This window comes from Zalophus californianus, chromosome 14, assembly GCF_009762305.2.
Source record: "Zalophus californianus isolate mZalCal1 chromosome 14, mZalCal1.pri.v2, whole genome shotgun sequence".
NCBI classification, from domain to species: Eukaryota; Metazoa; Chordata; class Mammalia; order Carnivora; family Otariidae; genus Zalophus; species Zalophus californianus.
This window is the reverse complement of record NC_045608.1, coordinates 79,838,907-79,858,107: the sequence shown is the minus strand read 5'-3', so window position 1 is coordinate 79,858,107 and position 19,201 is coordinate 79,838,907. Positions and strand designations below refer to the sequence as shown.

The 19,201-nt window shown below is 37.5% G+C and overlaps 2 protein-coding genes across 13 annotated transcripts in view; one reads left to right on the top strand and one right to left on the bottom strand.

Annotated features, from left to right (window-relative positions):
- Positions 1 to 6,965, bottom strand: part of RELCH (RAB11 binding and LisH domain, coiled-coil and HEAT repeat containing) — a 103,802-nt gene extending 96,837 nt beyond the window's left edge. For all 5 annotated transcript variants that reach the window (XR_003516906.1, XM_027576092.1, XM_027576093.1 and 2 more), the window contains exon 1: positions 6,215 to 6,965. Coding sequence is in view for 4 of the 5 variants with exons in the window: in XM_027576092.1 (XP_027431893.1) it covers positions 6,215 to 6,743 (529 nt within the window). In the remaining variant the exon portion in view is untranslated. The remainder of the gene's footprint in view (positions 1 to 6,214) is intronic.
- A 203-nt stretch (positions 6,966 to 7,168) lies between these two features.
- Positions 7,169 to 19,201, top strand: part of PIGN (phosphatidylinositol glycan anchor biosynthesis class N) — a 108,258-nt gene continuing 96,225 nt past the window's right edge. For 5 of the 8 annotated variants that reach the window (XM_027577305.1, XM_027577304.1, XM_027577300.1 and 2 more), the window contains exons 1-3: positions 7,215 to 7,371; positions 7,564 to 7,642; positions 9,322 to 9,471. The gene's annotated coding sequence lies outside the window, so the exon portion shown is untranslated. The other 3 variants (XM_027577302.1, XM_027577301.1, XM_027577299.1) reach the window with 2 other exon arrangements.

Sequence of the window (19,201 nt, the reverse complement as noted above, 5' to 3'; positions counted from 1 at the left end):
TTTATCACAGTACTTATAGGTCAAAGCCAGTAAAAACAATAGGCTATTAACATATAAGACCTTTCTCAACTGATATTTGTTTTTTTTTGGTTTAAGATTTATTTATTTTATAAAGAGAGAGAGAGAGCCAAGGCAGGGAGGGGCAGAGGGAGAAACTTTAGCAGACCCCATGCTCAGCACGGAGCCCCACGCAGTGCTCCATCTCACGACCCTGAAATCAGGACCGAGATCACCACCTAAGTCCGACACTTAATTGACTGTGCCACCCAAGCGCCCCTCAACTGATATTTGTAATTTAAATATAAAACTGTATTTTTAGACCAAGATAAATGTTTTTCATCATAAGACCACGGGGGGGGGGCATAGTTAAAAGCCATAAAAAAATTAACCAAATTAACCAAACTTAAAGTTTTTAACCTAAAAATACTAAACAAAATGAAAATTACACAAATTCTAAAGCTTTTTCCAATGAAGTTTTTTTAAAAAAAAGCATACATTCTGAAGATCACTAACTTTCCTTTTGACAAATAGAAAGTATAATTTTTAATTTCTGACAGATATAAGGTCTGTTTTCCCTGATTAATAGCCCTATCTTGCTTCCTCTCAGCCAAAATACCACAATGGCTTGAAACATCACACTGCATTTTTACAAGTACCCAAATGGAATCACTTTATTTAGTGGAGAGCCAGATAATGGGAAGCACAATACCAGATGTTTTAAATATGGCAAAATATAAATAAACATTATCTTTTCTTTACCCTCACTTCCTTTTCCTTTTCCTCACTCACAATAAAGAGTCTAAATAGGGTCAAATAATAAAGTTACTATTTATTCAAAATTTCACTTTCTCCACAAGGACCATTTCATTATCACAATCAACAATAATTTTTCTATATCTGAATGCTTACCCTACTCTCTGTATCACAGAAGACTATTCTATAGTTCTTTCATGTGTTGGTCTTGTCTCTTCACCAAGAACATAAACTCAAGGACCTGCATTAAACATCTTTTGGATTCCTACAATCCTGATTATACAACTTAATATATTGATCAACATAAAGTATTGAATACCAACTATATTCAAGTCTCTATGCTAGCCAGTGACAATATCTGATTAAATTTTTATCAGAATTAATAATAATCTTGAAACTACTAAACAGATATAGGCAAGAAAAATGACAGTTATGCAACAGATAAATTTGGGGATGTATAGGGTCCAGACAATAGTAGAGAGTCTCATTCAGCTAAAAGCAGTGAATCCCAAAATTTCAGAAATATTTTATTGATATTTTCTCTCTCAGAAGCCAGAGGAAGCACTAAACCTGATTTCAACCTAACAAGGGAGGAACGACTCTGTAAAGCGGAAGAGATGGGAGTGCTGGAAGATTGTAAATCTTGACATGTTAGCATTGGTGATACTGAAAAAAGAACACTGAGCACAATGAGATACATACTCTTTTGAGTTCTGAGAAAAGACAGGTAGGATCATGAAAGAGAAAATTTTAAAAAGAAGGAAAGTGACTCATGAAGGTTGTAGGCTCACAAGTGAAATTACACATTCATTCACAAGTGACTGCCTCCTGACAAGCTACCTTATAAAAACTTGAAGACATGGGAAATACAGAATAAAAGAAATCCATCACTGAAAGGCATTAAGTTGCTTGTCTTTCCCATTTGATCACCTACTGTCTGTACTAAAAGAAAAAGCTGGGCTCATCTATGAAACTACTTAAGACTTAAGTGGAACCAGCATTACTCTGGCAAAGATAGCACAATCTGTTCAGTGTTAATCAATGACATTGCCACAATTTTTATCTTGCAATCTAACTGAAAAGCAAAACAATTACTAAATGGAAGTTTATTCTGGCCCAATTGGCAAAAATACAGAGGAAAAAATATATATATAGTGTGTATGTCTAAAAGATATAATTAGTGCACCAAGTAGATGTAGTAGAAATCTTGCAATGATGCTACAATTTATCGAACACTGAAACGTCCTTAGAGCATTTGCTAGAAGTAAATTTTCTAGTTAACAGAAATCTTTGGGGGTACCTGGGTGGCTCAGTTGGTTGATGGACCAACTCTTGATTTTGGCTTACATCTTGATCTCGAGCCCCACCTTTGGGCTCCCTGCTCAACTCAGCGAGGAGTCCGCTTGAGATTCTCTCTCTCCCTCTGCCTCCCCTCCCCCGCCCCGCTCGCACGTGCTCTCTCTAGATAAACCTAAATAAAATCCTTCTACTGAAAATATCAAGCTTATAAAGCTGTAATTCTTTTACCATCTGAATGTTTTATAAATATGGATTACTCTTCCAGTCAAGAAAAAAAGGTTAAATACAGTATGAAGACTTCTTAAAGTATTTTACTAGCACTACCATACTATTTACCTAGGTCAACAAACTTTTAGGTAAATAATTCAGTAAATCTTGTGAAATTAAATTGTTTTTAGACATCAATGAAAGAAACTACTTTTCATTACATATTTATTATTTTGAAGTGTTAAGAATTTTCAGATCAGACACATATCAATCAAAATATATACAAAAAGAAATAAAAATAACTTAATGTTTAGATAATCCATACTATCAATCTTTATACTGTTTATAATTAACCATGAAGCTCTTATTGAGTATTATAAAATCATAACCCAATTAGCAACAATCAACACGCTAGACTTGAATACAGGGGACCTTTAAAAGCCGGTTGTAGCTCAATCCTAGAGAAACACTTATCCTCTGAATTCTTAATTTGTGCAATCAGGAGCTTAGTCAAAATCTTTAAAACATGGTATTAATAAGCACAGTCTTACAGACTTATTTTAACATTTATCTATTTTCTAACTGGATTAAGACATTCACAGGCACTGATATTTTGAAATACACAATGCATTTGTATTTAAGCTGTACTAAAGTTTGTGCTATAAATGTGTGCACATTTAAAGAAAGAATATTTAAGAAATATTTCTTCTTTTTATAACTTTAATTAAAATACAGTCTTGCCATCACAAACCTAAAGGTAAAAGCTAAAACCTTAAGACTTCTAGAAGAATATATAGAAGAAAATTTCTGCAACCTTAGGATTGGCAAATATTTCTTATAAAGGACACAAAGAACATGAACCATTAAAGAAAAAAACTGATTAACCGAACTTGAAGAAATGTAGAAAATAATACAGCAAACCATACTGGGAAAAACATTTGCAAAACACTATAAAGGACTTGGGTCCAGAATATATAAAACGGAATTTTAAAAATTGGTTAAAGACATTAACAACCATTTCATGAAAGAAGATACACTAGTGGCAAAAACTCAGGAGAAGTTTTTCAGCATCACTAGTCCTCAGGAAAATGCAAATTAAAACCACAATGAGATACCCCCAATGTCTCATAGGATGAGTTAAATAAAAAGCCCGAAGATACCAAGTGTTATAGGGGATGTGGAACTCTGATACACTGGCGATGGGAATTTTAAAAGGTACAACCACTGTGGAAAACAGTTTGACAGTTTCTTATAAACTGAAGTATATAGTAACTATATGATCTGGCAATTATATTCCTGGGTATTACCCAAATGAAATGAAAACATATGTCCATGCAAAAAGAAGCCACACAGAAAATATGCTCCATGATTCTATTTATATGAAATTTTAGAATAGGCAAAACTTATGTATAGAAGTGGTTCTTTTTTTTTTTTTAAAAAGATTTTATTTATTTGACAGAGAGAGACACAGCGAGAGAGGGAACACAAGCAAGGGGAGTGGGAGAGGGAGAAGCAGGCTTCCCGCTGAGCAGGGAGCCCGACGCGGGGCTCGATCCCAGGACCCTGGGATCATGACCTAAGCCGAAGGCAGACACTTAACGACTGAGCCACCCAGGCGCCCCTAGAAGTGGTTCTTAACCTAGACAATGCTGGAGACATTTTTGGTTGTCACAACTTGAGAGATGGGGTAGGAAAGTTTGCTACCAGCAGCTAGTGGATAGAGAGGCCAGAGATGCTGTTAAACATTCTAGAATGGACTGGGCCGTACCACAACAAAGAATTATCAGACCCAAAATTTTGATAGTGCCCAGGATGCAAAATTCTGTTGTATAGTGATCAGTGGAGGTTCTATATTTTAACTGCAGTAGTGATTAGTTTTCCAAACTCATCAAAACTGTACATGTTAAAAATGTGCCTTTTATGTATGCAATCTTTCATCAAAGTTGACGGTAAAAATTATAGTGCCTGACAATATAAAGCTATATAAAACAGTTTAATCGAGTGTTTGCTTTTTAAAATATATGCATGGAAAAGACAGGTTAGGTAAATATCAGTGAGATTACAGATAACTTACTTTTTTTCCTCTTTTGCTCATTTCCTTTGTATTAACTTGAAAATGCTATGTAGAGTCTAAATTATAAACATAAATATCTCTTTCTCTTAAAAGATTTATTTATTTTAGAGAAAGAGAGAATGAACACACACGTGTGCAGGGGAGCGGGGGGGGAGAGAGAGAGAGAGAGGGAGAGAGAATCCTAAGCAGACTCCCCGCTGAGCAGGTAGCCCTATGCAGGGCTGGATCTCACCACCAGCAATCGCAATCACCCCCCCACCGCAGCCTAAACCAAGAGTCTGATGCCCAACCGACCCACTGAGGCGCCCCATAACTATTTCTATATACAAAAAGTTTTAATGAGAAATTTTCAGTATGAACAGTGATATCAAACTGTAATAAGGTGGTGAAGAAATTCTTTCAAATAGAATAAAGTCATGAAGTAAGGAATAACCTATTTCATTATATTAATATGGGAGAAAAATATAGCAGATGCAATTAAATTATGTTCAACAATTGGCCAGGGTCTGTACAAAGTGTGAGGAATAGGAAGATGTACCTCAAGAAGTGACTATCTAATGGAGAAAAATGATATTGTCAACAAATCAAATACAAAACAATTAGCGACTATAGTTTACACATGAAAGCACAATGAAACAAGCAACTAAGGGAAGAAAGAAAGAAAAAAGAAAGAGAGAGAGAGAGAAAGAAAGAAGCAACTAACTAAACATGGGGAGTGTGGGAAGCATTGACAAAGGTGACATTTAGGCTGTCCAGCAATGAGAAAATCTCTTCCTGAAAAGATGATTATCCTACATACTGAGTAAGAATGTTATACCTACTGAGAAAATTCCGTACCACAGAGGAAATCTGCCTAGGATTTATCTGGATAGAAAATGTACTCTTTGCACTTGCACTACATCTAGATTTGGCAATAGAAGTCTCTGACACCATTCAAAAGTACAAAGACAAAATAATCAATTAGACTACAATTGAAAAATTGTACATTTAACATTTGTTAGTAAATTCCAGTTGGCCTCATCTGATACACTAAAACTTCTCGTACTATTCATAAGGGAAAATCCAAGATGCCTCCCAAAAGAGGATACGGGAATCCAGAATACATCCTTGATAGTACGTTTTCAAGCCAAAAGAAACACTTATAAATATATGATCGATGGGGTAAACGATTACTCTATACTGCTAAGAATGATTATAACACGGTAAAAAAGTAAATTCCTAACTTATGTAGAGAAAAAAAGCCTGTGAGATACTGGGATCACAAGACAGACTACAGGCAGAACTTGTCCACTCTGCTCCTTAGATTTTGTCATTTTGGAAACTTCTTGCAATTAAGGCATCGGAATGGAATTAAATTGACTTTACTTAAACACAACACATTTTGGTCAGCAGAAAACCGAATTTTTGAGTGAGAAAGTCATTCCAAAGAAAAAGGACTTTAGGGGATCTGACTGTGCGGAGAGAACATTTCCTATTCTTTTCTCCCTCTTGACTTTGAGTCAAGAAATTACTGCAAGCAATTTAAGAAACACTATTTCCTGGTCGAGGCTATTCAGGTGACTGGAGGGAAAAAGAAAAATGATTAAGCAATAAGCCAGTGTGCAAGGAGCCTTCCACAGTCAGCGAACTGGAAACTGGGTCTTTTTTAGACACCGAAGCCAACAGAGGAACCAGGAGCAAGTCGAAGGCCAGCTGAAGGTTGTAGGCACACACGCAGAACAGTCGCTGCCAGATCCCTACGCTTCCACCGCAAAGGACTCACCCCCTCCAGCTCTCTCTCTCTCTCTCTAAAATGTTTCTAAGACTCACTACCTGCCCAGAAATACCCGCTCCCCGACAATCCCAACCACCCTGCGGGAGCGACGCCCTGCGTTCACTTACTGAGCTGTCCCCCGCCAGACGTCGTACTCGGTTCCCGACCCCCTGCGCCTCCAACGCCAGCTGCTCCAGGGATCCCCGGCGCCCCCATCCCCGGCGGGGTCCCACTCTGCCTCTCGAAGTTGCCTGGATTGGAGAAGTAGTCGCGCAGCCGAGGCAGTTCGCGGCCGCTCTCTAACAGCTCGGTGTGCAGCTCCAGGGCGGTCAGCAAGTATTGATCGCGCAACAGCTGAGCCGCGATCGCATCAATTGACAATCGGGCAGGGGTCTCCCCACAGCCCCCCAGTGCCACCGCAGCCGCCGACGCCTCCCCAGGGAGCCCTGGCCGCGCACTGCTCCCTAAGGCCACGGGATCTTGGGGCGATAGCGAGTCCGCAGAGCCAGGATCTAGGCCGCTCCCGGAACCCAGTCGAAGTCCTGCCCGCCGCTCCTCGGTCGCCGCTACCTCGTCGTCGTCCTCGTCCGAATCGCTGAGGAATGGATTCACACCGCCGCCACCACTGCCACTACCTCCAGGCGCCATCGCCGCCATCTTATCCTGTCAGGACTGTGGGCGCCTCCCTGACTGGCTCTGACAGGCCGCAGCCTGGATTCCCCCTAAGCCTCAGCTGGCACTGCGCACCTCCACAACCCTGGCCTGGTCACGTCTCACCTCCCCACTCAGAGACCGGGAGTAGGCTCAGAGGCAGAAGGTCCGGACGCAACAGCACCCGCTACCTCAGCCACTGCTGCACCAGCAGCGGGCTCTGCAGGCGTCTTCCTGGTCTCAGTCTCGCGAGAAAGGGTGCGAGTCCTGCCCCTCTCTCCGCCCCAGCCCCGCCCCAGCCCCGCCCGTTCTCAGCACCGGAGAGCGAATATTGAAAGCCCCGCTCCCCGCTCAAAGGAAAAACCCCGCCCCCACTCCTGTTTGATTGGCCGGAGGAGGGGGGAGGGGCTGGAGTTACAGAGGACTGGCTCTAGAATTATCGCGAGAGCGGTCTCCCGGCAGGTAGGTTTCGGGGGCGTTCCGCAGTTGAGAGGCAGTTATGACTGTGGTTTAGGAACGTTCTCTTGGCTCTCCTTTCAGGGGTCAGAGGGGACCTCTGCCGGAGAGCTGCAGCCTGCCTTTGCGCGGAGGAGGCCTCATTCCCGAGATAACGCCTGACCCGGAAAAGCCCCAGGTAAAGCCCGGGGACCAGAGCGCAGAGGTGCGGTGGCACCAAAACTGGCCTCACGCCCGCGGGCGCGCTGCTTCCTTAGCACTCTTCACGTTTTCTTGTTGTTTGCTGCCAGTTGGTGATACTGTCTTCGCACGTGTAGCAGGTGCCCAGGGCACTAGTTAGAATTTGACTTCCTTTCTCTTCCCTTCCCAGCAAAGTGCCTGCTCGCTCCGGAGGCCTGGAGACAACACCGTCTGCTTGAACTTCTGGAAGACCGCCTTCTAGCCACCCAGTTAGTGCTATAATAGGGCGGGGTGTGCTGGGGTGTGGGAGGTGGAGAAAGTAACCAGACAGAACTCTTGAGTTTTGGATGTCGTTGGATTTGTGGCTAGATACCCTGCATGAGCACTTAGGATTTAAAACACAGTTTGCACAGCAGGGACCCTTCAAAACATCAAATGCAGCCCCATCAGTAGAGAGAGAATGCAAACTTAAGCCTAGAAACGTTCAACGACTTGGTCAAGTCAACTCCATTAGGAGGTATTCAAAGGAACTTTAAAATCAGTTCTCTTAGGTGCAAAGCCATTCTTCTCCCACTAGCCTTCCGGTCTTTCTGACTTGGCCATTTAGGCTGGAATCAAGGTATCGACTGTGGAACATACTTATTTTAAAGCTTGGGTGCTTTGCACAGTTTTAATTTCCTTTACCAAATGTTAGCACATAGAGTAAGTATACTAAATTTGGAAGTTCCACCTTTATCTTTTTTGTCATTCCTTGATTACAGTCCAAGGTGGTAAAGGGGATGTTAGTTTCTAGTCAACAGTATCGGAATGCTATTCCTAACACCTCTTTTCTTCACACATAAATTGCCGCTTTTGCAAGGTTTTAAATTTCCTTTCTTTCTGTATAGCTCCCTGTAAGCACCAAAATAAATGGGTAACAGTAATTTTGTTATCAGGCGAGTTCCATGTTATATTGAAGTAGTAAAGTATCTCCTTTAGCTCTGTGGAAAAATAAAAATAGATCATTCTTATATAACCATAGGTCAGGTTATTGGCTTACACGTAAAAGTATGCCCATAGTTATGTGTAGGCTTTAATTTCAGTTTACCCAGGCTCAGGAAACTAAAATTTTCATTTGAATGAGGCTTTGGGTTTTTTCTTTTGTTTTTGCTGGAAAGTTTTTTTTTTTGTTTTTTTTTTTTACAATGTTAGTACTAAGAATTCAAAATATTTTTTTATAGAACATTAGCTCCTAATGTTCGAATTCTAAATATTTTTCTGTGATATATATATATATATAGAAGAAAAACATGGAAAAAAAATCCCCGATCTTAGGAAAATAGTATCAAAATAGCCAATGCTGTATCTGTTACTATTTATTAGCAAAAAGGATTGCTGATACTTACTGCAGTTTAGTTTGCCAGAGAGATTGAAAATGGAATCAATTTCTGGAATGGAGAAATGGGAGGGCTTAGTGAATGGCATGGAAAGGGCATGATTGGAAATGGATTATTTATATACAATATTTCCATCTCTGTAATGCAATTTTTAGAAATCTCCTGCACTTAGGGTCCCTGAAGAAGATTGTCCTTGTCTGGTAGAAGTACCTAGAGTTCATATTCCAATTCTACCAATTATTTGCGGTAACACCTTAAGTTATTTAACTTCTCTTAGTCTCACTTAACATTTATCTGTCAAGGGGATTAATGAAAGTACACAGAATTAGGAATGTGCTTGTCCCAGTGCCTGGTACCTAGTACATCATAAATGTTGTTATTATAGTCAGTTATAGATAGTACAATATTAGTATATATTGAAAGTATTTGAGATGTTTTTAAAAATAAAACAAGACAAATATCAACTATGCAGCAGCTAAAGCTGGAAAAAGCAATTAAGTCAGTAGGGTACAAATTTAGGGTCTGATTTCTAAAATGGAAGTTGAAAATAGATTTAAAATATGTTTTCTCAGAGAGTTGTAAGAAGTTGGACATAGAAGTGCTTCCATGATTGACTTCCTATATAAATCTTTAGTTTCCTGATTCTACTTCGTATCCTGTAATTATGGACTTATTTATATGACCTTCCAAGCCCATAACAAATCAACTGGCCAATTTTCTCAGTAAGTACTTTTCCACAGTACATTGAGGTTTACTTATCAATAAAAGTGCTTAAGAAGTAGTACATACTAGAATATTAATAATTGCTAATCTCTACTTATAATAATTATTAATATGGTTGGGAAATTTTCCACTTAGCAAAATTTGCATTAATGTAGGTCTTTGCAGCTAAAGTTTGAATAATGAGGATAGTCACTGAACTTTGTATCTTAGCAATGAAATGTTAAAGATTGCTTTTTCTTTTAAATACTTCAAATATTTTAGGGCTTAAAAACTAATTTTTGGCTTTAATAGTCTTAAAACAACCACAGGTAACATTTGAAATGCAAATTTTTGGTTGATGTGAAATTTTAGAAATATCTAATTTTTAAATTGTTTTTTAATGCATGTAAACGTTCCACAGGTATAAGCTAAATAACTTTTATTGGTACATGGATATGTGTCTTTTAAAATTTTTGGTAGTTATTCATTTGTTTTGAGAGGTTTCCAAACGATTCAACCATGACAAAATTTTCCTCAATAAATCTGAATAAAATGTGATTCTCTTTAAAGAGAAATGTTAGGTAATAATATCGCTTAATATACATGTGCTTGGCAATAATAAAATAGGTAGTATGTGAAGGACGATATTTTGGAATCACTGCAATTTTAGGTATAGTAAATGACTCAAGCATGTAAGTTTGGTTTTTGTTTTGTTTTTTAAGTATCTTGAATCTTCACAGTTCAAATGTTTGTTCTGAAGGAATAAAAAGACAAGCAAGGCAGCCTCTAGTGGCTATAGTGCATATTACATGTACCTTTGAGATAATAATCCTAAATAATTTCTTCAGCACACATTTGAGTCCTTACTAAGAACGTAGGACTGTGATGAGTGCTGGAGGAGCCCTGTCTTGCTGTCATGGAATTACGGTTAAGTGATGGAGACAGACATTAATCCAAATGGTAAAAACAGAGGTCTGTACTTATAAACTTGAAGTAAAGGTTTTGGTTTTTGGTTTGGACTGCATAGTCCCTGAGGAAGTGACCCTTGAAAGTGCAAGGAGATGTCATGAGACAATGGAGTGAGAGAGGATGGAGGGTGGGTTGGAAGTGCAATTTATGCAGAGGTCTTAATAACAGTAGGAAGCATGGGCTACGTACATAAAAAAGACCCAATGTGGTGAGATGCCATAAAGCAAGGGGGAGTGCCATGATACAAGGCTAGAAAGGGAGGCAGAGACCAGTTCATGTAACACCTTGTGTGTTGTATTAAGGATTCTGGTTTTGATTATGATGGAGAGACACTGAAGGGTTTTACCCAAAGGGTGAGATGTTCCTATTTGCATTTCAAAACAAGCAAAATCAAAAAGGAATACGTGGCTATACAGCTGAAGAATGAGGTACAAAGAATGACTGCTGGCTTTCTGATTGGTACACCTGAGTGGAAGGTGGTGCCATCTCCTGAGATTGTAAACACTAGGGAGTTAGGAAGCTTACTACCTAAAAAGGTTCATGGGGGAATATCATGAGTTTGGTTTTAAACATACTCAGTTTGTGTCTCAGGTGGATCTGTTAAGGTTGGAATTACATATATGGATTTGGAGCTATTTGTTAAGACTTTCACATATAGGTGTTAGCTGACACCAAGGGTATGGTCAAAAAAACCTGGGCGGGATGGGGGACTGGCTGGCTCAGTTGGAGCATGCAACTCTTGATCTCGGGGTTGTGAGTTTGAGCCCCATGTTGGGTGTTGAGATTATTTAAAAATAAAATCTTAAAAAAAAAAGTCTAGACAGAAAGTACAAGAGTGAGAATAAAAGAAGCCTTAGGACCAACTTTTGAGTAACTCCAAAATTCAATGGCCAAATAGAGACCTTTCTATATTGGACAGAGAAGTAGGAGGAAAACTGGAGCAATGTTCACAAAAGCTAAGAAATGACAGCTATTTAAGAAAGAAGTCATGGTTAAGGAAGACAAATTGAATGGAAGATAGAAGACTGAAAAAAAGCCACTGGATTTTGCGATATTGGCTACATTACATCAGTGAAAGCTTTTTCTCTGATGTAATGGAAAACAAAGGCTCAAGTTGTTTGAGATTTACAGGATCAGGGAAAAAGAGATCATATTATTTTCAAAAAGTTTGGCTGTGTTGGGGAGAAAAGGGCAGCCAATACCTTTAAAAACGTTCTTTATTAATCCTTTATTTGTGAGATGTATCCTTGGCACAGGTGTGACTTAACTCATTTTCAGTACTGTATAATGTTTCACCGAACAAAAACTACATCTGTTCCTATCGTTAGATACTGTTTCCAATTTTTATGATACAAAGAGTAAAAGACAAGAATTGCATTTAAAGTTTTTTACCTGTATTTGTATTTGATATGGAACTTACCTTAATACAGTCCAAAGTGGTAGCTATACCAGTGCTTCTGTCAGTTGGTTAAAAACTTCAAACTAGAGGGGCGCCTGGGTGGTCAGTTTAAGCGTCTACCTTTGGCTCAGGTCATGATCCCAGGATTCTGGGATCGAGCCCCGCATCGGGCTCCCTCTCCTACTCCCCACCGCTTGTGCTCCCTCTCTCACTGTGTCTCTCTCTTTCAAATAAATAAAATCTTAAAAAAAAAAATTCAAACTAGATCTCTGTCTCACACCACATACAAATAAATTCTAGATAATGACAGGTGAAAAGTAAAAATCTAAAACTTAGAATTTAGTTCTAATTTAAAACTATTTCTATGTGACATAAAAACGAGGAATGTTTTCTTATGGAAAACACAAAAAAACTTCAGAAAGGATAAATTTGGTAAATTACACTGTATTAAAGTTACAAAACTTCTATTTAAAAAAAAAAGCACCATAAACAAATTTGTTTGCTTTGTTTGGATGTATGGTGCAAATAAATATATATATCTATTTATATCTATATAGAGAGAGATACACAGATACACATGCATATAATATAATGTACAAGTCAAAGAAAAAAGGCCAACAAGTGTAATCCTATTTGATCAAAGGATATGGACACACAGTTGAAAGGATAGGAAACCCAATTGGCCAGTGAGAACGTGAAAAGATGTTCACCCTCACTAGTAATCAGGCAAATAGATACTCAAACAAGAGGATGCCATTTCATCCTGTGTAGGTTGGCATAAGGTAAATATGATAATACCAGTCAATTGTGCGGATTTAGAGAAAATAGGAATTCTCATACACTGCTGCTGTGCATCTAAATTATTACTGACACTTTGCTACTATCTTGTAAAGTTGAGAATACAGGTTTATTCCAGCAATTCCACTTAATAGAGATAATTTTCAAACTTATTTGTATGTAAAATAGTTTGAAATACATTTTTTCCACTACCACTTGTTATGTTCATACAATGCATACGCATGCATGTGCACACATAGAGAAAAATTAAAATACTTTTTCAGAACAATCATTTACCTTCCTACTTCTGAGGTACTTTATTGTGATGTATTCTCTATCCTATTCTATTTCATTTTTTTTAAAGAAGCTAATGGAAATCCACCAAATTAATTTTGTGATGGATCATCATTCTGTTGTAATTCTGAAAATCTCCCAATTGACCATGAGAGATAGGCTAAATTGCAGCATCCTTTGTAATAATGACAATTGGGGACAATGTCTATCAAGGTAATTTTCAAATAAATTGTAGTATAGTTATATAATGGAATATATGTCTAAATCTTTAAAATAATTTATAAGTTTTTGGTAGTGCCGGCTAGAATAGGCTCATAAAAGGAATAATGGCTTTGCATGTATACTGATAAAAATTATTTTCTAAGTAGGATGGGGAAAGCATGAGTGCAAATATTGGTGATTATATTGTTAATCTAATCTTGTAGAATGACAGCTTTTAATCCCATAATTGACTGAGTTCAAAATGTATTCCCTCCCTATAAAAGAATTCAAATAATCTCTGTAGGTACTTCATGCTCTCAGAAGATAGAGTATAACTCAGTATAACTCCTTACCCTTTAAGTATTAGCTGTACATAGCAGCTTCCTTCCAAAGAGTACAATATGCAATCATTAAATTTGTAGTGGAGAAACCTGACAAACACTACCTTGTCCAGATGATCAAGTTTAATATCAGTTGTGATAAGCCATGTTGATGGCATACACCCTTGGTAAGATGTGATAAAAGTGGCACCTTACACATGTAGTTTTCCTCCCTCTTCCTCTCCTCTTCCATAACTCCATCCTAATCATGAGAAAAACATCAGACAAATTTCTATAGGAGTGTCCTAAAATATACCTGACTAGTACTCTTCAGAACTCGCAAGGTCATCAAAACAAGCAAACTCTGAGAAATTGTCACAGCCAAGAGACGCCTAAGGAGACGTGATAAGTAACTGTACTGTGGTATCCTGGAACAGATAAAGGACATTAGGTATGAAGAAAAAAATTGAATTCTTCTCAAGTGTATAGCTGGGTATGAGTCATCTAAATAACTAACAACCACTGTTGGTCTACTATCCATGAGGAAATCTGAAAATTAATTCTCTTATGGCATTTGTAAAGTCACATAGAGTTTTCACTTGAAAGTGACATACATTATGATGAAAAAAATATACACCGCAAAATAATAAGTATAAAGAAGCAAATGAACTAGTGTTAATAACCTGGCTTAATAGTTTACCTGGTAATATTCTGTTGTGTGCAGGTCTCAGCTACTTCCTTACAGTTTTAACTGGCAATATTTACTCTTCACATGGCAGGTGAACAGAGCCTAAGAGAACTGCGAAACACCATCTTTGAATAATAAGCTCTTTAGTATGGTTTATGCTGATGTAAACACTTAAAGTCTTTGAGCTTAGTAAATAACCTTTATTTACAAGAACACAGGTTATATGAAATCAGAGCTATCCACAAAATTTGTGGTGCTTGTAACTATGACGCTAGTCAGTGTTATCTTTTGAGTACAGACTCAGGCTTCAAATTAATTTTTTTCCTACTCTATTTTTAGATCCATAGGAAAGTTTCAAAAATAGTACAGAGAGTTACCGTACACCCTTCACACTGCACCTAATGTAAACATCTTATAAAACCACAGTATAGTTATCAAAACCAGGACATTAACATTTGTAAAAAACTATTAACTAATCTACAGTTCTTAGTTGAAATTCACCAGTTTTTCCACCATTGTCTATTTTCTGACCCAGGATCCAGCCCAGGTTTCCTTACTGTATTTGGTTATGTCTCTTCAGCCTCCATTCTATGACCATTCCTCAGTTTTTCCTTGTATTTCATGACCATGATACTTTTGAAGAGTACTGCTCCATTATTTTCCAGACTGTTCTAGATTTGAGTCTGTCTGATATACTCCCATGAATAGATCAAGGTTAGCATTTTTGGCAAGAATACCACATATTCTTTTGCCAAAAATACACCATGTCGTGTCTGTCTTAGTGCACCATATTAGGGTTACATGATGTTAATGTGTCTTATTACTGGTTATGTTAACTTTGACCAATTGGTAAGGTGGTGTCTGAGGGGTATCTCCATTGTAAGTTAGTGTTTTTCCCTTTGTAATTAATATATATTTGGGAGAGATTTCTTTGAGACGGCAAATATCCTGTTTGCCTCAAACTTTCACCCACTGAGTTTAGCATTTATCAATGCATCTTGGTGGTAATAAGTGTTACTGTCATGTTTGTCTAGTTGTAATTTTATATATTTTTCTCATTCCTTCTACATTTATTAATTGAAATTCTTCTGTGGAAGAGGTGTGAGATTCCAGGGTCATTAATATCTTATTGCATTCTGGTGGAGATCCTTAAGTTATTACCTGATGAAGTAATTATCTCTAACATGATTTCTGAGAAAAAACATCAACTATATTCTCATTTGATTTTCCATCCTGGAATTCTTTTAGATACTCTCATTTCACCTTATCTTTCTTATGTTGATATAAAGTATTTAAAACTAAGGATCACTTGAAAATGGGTTAGAAAGTACATGAGTTTTAGGGTTAAGGCCTATGTATAAAATTCCTAAAGACCCATTAGAATAAAATATAATGACCAGTGAAATTTAGTATGATTTGTAGAGTGCAATATATAAGATCATTACTTTGAGGAAGGAAAGAATTTGTATCGTGTAGTTTAGTAGGGAAACCCATTTGTAGGTTGTTGAAGTGGTCCAGGTGAGGACTTGATGAATGTATATGGTGGTTGTGAATGTGGAGAAGTAAGAAACACAAGCCCTTTTGAAAATAGAACCCAGAGGTGCCTGGGTGGCTCAGTCAGTTGAGCAACCAACTCTTGATTTTGGTTGGGGTCATGATCTCAGGGTTGTGGGGTCCAGCCCCATGTAGGGCTCTACGCTGGGTGTGGAGCCTGCTTAAGAGTCTCTCTTTCCCTCTCTGCCCCTCCCCTCCACTCTCGAAAGAAAGAAAGAAAGAAAGAAAGAAAGAAAGAAAGAAAGAAAGAAAGAAAGAAAGAAAGAAAGAAAGAAAGAAAAAGAGAAAAAGAGAACCCAACTGGGCACTGAGAAATATTGAATAAATATATAGGGTTTGTATCATTAATATTTGGTGGTAATGAATATTACAAGTCTGTAATCAAGAAGTTATGAAATTGATTTGACTGGAACAGGAAAATACAGTATACCTTTTCTTTCTTATTGCTTTCTTTTAAAATAATGTAAACTCAACTGTTTAGAGTTTGATTTAAAAAATAAAAATAAAAATCAAGTGCTTTATAATCTAGAGTATTCTTAGTGCTTTACATTTGTATGGTGCCATGTCTTAAGTTACTTCCCACTAGACTCCTGCCATGGAATAAGGCTGATGGTATCTTTTTTTTTTATGGATAAGGAAAGTAAGACAGGGAGTGACTTGACTGGGATCCTGCTGTTCTTACATAACAAGAGTGCGATTTTTTTACTTTGGCTCTTACGGCTCTAGAAAGGTCAAAGTTCTCAAATAAAATTTTTGTTTGACTACTTCAGTAAGCTTTTGGGTAGTGGGAAATTTATATGTTCTTTTAACACATAGACTTTGATACTTTATTCAGAAAAGCTGTGTAATAGCAATGGGAAAAAAAGAAAGAACGTTAAGTCCAGGGAGTTATTCGTAAGTGCAAATTAAAGTGGGAAATGACATAGATGTTTGCTTATTTATAACCATGATAGGAAGTATTAATGTTTCCATGATAAAGAGAAGATCTTTAAATCAATGTGAGCTTGGGGCGCCTGGGTGGCTCAGTTGGTTAAGCGTCTGTCTGCCTTCGGCTCAGGTCATGATCCCAGGGTCCTGGGATCGAGCCCCGCATCTAGTTCCCTATTCAGCGGGGAGCCTGCTTTTCCCTTTTCTTCTGCCCCTCCCCCCGCTTGTACTCTTTCTCTCTCTCTGTCAAATGAATAAATAAAATCTTTTAAAAAGAATAAAGAAACCAGTGTGAGCTTCTGTACATTCAAATATACCATATGTACTTTAGCTCTGACTAGAGTTTAAGATCTAACTGAAATGAATTAAGTACTTGAAAAGCGACTTACTTTGAACAACTAAATATGATACTTGACAGACTGTGTCCTGGAATGGGAGGTAGAAAAAAAGGCTAATAATTGAATATAATATTATGAATAATTTTAAACCAATAAATTTAACAATTTGGATGAAATCAACAAATTTCTTTTTTTTTTAAAGATTTATTTATTTATTTGAGAGAGCGAGAGAGCACATGAGAGGGGGAAGGGTCAGAGGGAGAAGCAGACTCCCTGCTGAGCAGGGAGCCTGATGTGGGACTCGATCCCGGGACTCCAGGATCATGACCTGAGCTGAAGGCAGTCGCTTAACTGACTGAGCCATCCAGGTGCCCTGAAATTGACAAATTTCTTAAAAGGTATAACTACCAAAGCTCACTCAACAGTTAGTAAATAATCTGAATATCCCTAGATATATATGAAGAAATTGAACCTCTAGTTAAAAACCTTCCCACAAATTGGGATGCCTGGGTGGCTCAGTTGGTTAAGCGGCTGCCTTCAGCCCGGGTCATGATCCCAGGATCCTGGGATCGAGTCCCACATTGGGCTCCTTGCTCAGCGGGGAGCCTGCTTCTCCCTCTCTCTCTGTCAAATGGATAAAATCTTTAAAAGAAAATAAATAAAAATAAAAACCTTCCCACAAAGCCAGTAGTTTCACCAGTGAATTCTGTTACACAATAAAGGAAGAAATAATAAAATTCTACACAAACTTTTCCAAAAAAATAAAAGAGGTAGCAACACTTCCCAACTCATTGTCTGATACCAAGACCAGAGAAGGACATTACAAGAAAAGAAAATTAGTCTGACATCTTTTCATAAGCATTGCTTTAAAATGTAAATAATATTTTAGCAAATGAAATCTAACAGTCCATAGAAAGGATAACACTTAATGACCACGTAGGGTTTATTCTGGGAATGCAAGCTTGGTTTAACATTTGTAGTTCAATCAGTGTAATTCACTACATTAAGAGACTGAAATAGAAAAAAAAATAGAATAGATGATCATGATCATCTCAATAGATCCAACGAAAAGCATTTGACAACATCCAGCATCCATTCATGATTTTAAACGACGCATATAGGAGTGAAAGCGAACTTCTTTAACTTAATAAAGGAAATTTCCCCAAACTAGAAAACTGACAACTTTCACCCTAGGATTGGAAGGCAAGGATTTCTGTTGTTACCACTTCTGTTCAGCATCATACTAGAGGTCCTAGACAGTACAGTAAGCATGAGACAAAAATAAAAGACATTTATGATGACAAGGAAGAAGTCCTTCATTCATAGGTGATATAATTATCTCTGTAGAAAATCAAAAGGTATCTACATAATAAAGCTACTATATAACAGTTTGTCAGTGTTGCAGAATACAAGGTGAATGTATAAAAATCAGTGATTTAAGAACTAACAAGGGGAAATTGAAATACAAAATATCGTTTATAATAATATCAAAAAATATAAAATATGTAGGGGTGAATTACACAAGCATGAGGGAAGTTTTGAGGGTTATGGGTGTGTTCGTTATCTTGACTGTGTTTATTGTACATTTTAAATCTGTACAGTCTGTTATAGACCAGTTATGCCTCACTAGAGCTATAAAAATGCTATAAAGAACATTATCAGGGCACTTCAAAAAATTGTGGAGTACAGAATGGTAGATGAGATAAAATACTGACTTTGAATTTACTGAAGTTGACAATTGGCTGTGGGTATATAAGAGAGTATCATTGTTCTCAGGAAATAAACACTGAAGTATTTAGGGGTTAAGGGCCATAGTGTATATAACTGATCTTCAAATGGTTCTGAAACAATATTATGTGATTTTACACACATGCACACACACGTGTGTGTGTACACTCATGAGGGGTAAGACAGACAAAGCAGGGACAGGGGAGGAAAAAGAAAAAATGACAAAGCCAACAGAAATGTTAGCATAGATACACGCGGCTAAAGGGTATATGGGTTTTTGTACCAGTATGCTTGCAACTTTTTTCTCAGCTTGAAATTATTTTCAAGTAACAAGTATTAAAAATCTGTATTAAAGAAAGTGCTATCATTTACAAAAATTCCTTATGTAGGACACAAAATAGGGAACCAAAAGAAAAATTAATTGAACTTAGCCAAAATTGAAAAGTACTGCTCGTTGAAAAACACTTAAAAATGAAAAGGGGGAAAAAAGAGTATTAAAAAAAAATATCCATTAAACACATGAGAAGTTGTTCAACATCATTGGTTATCAGGGAA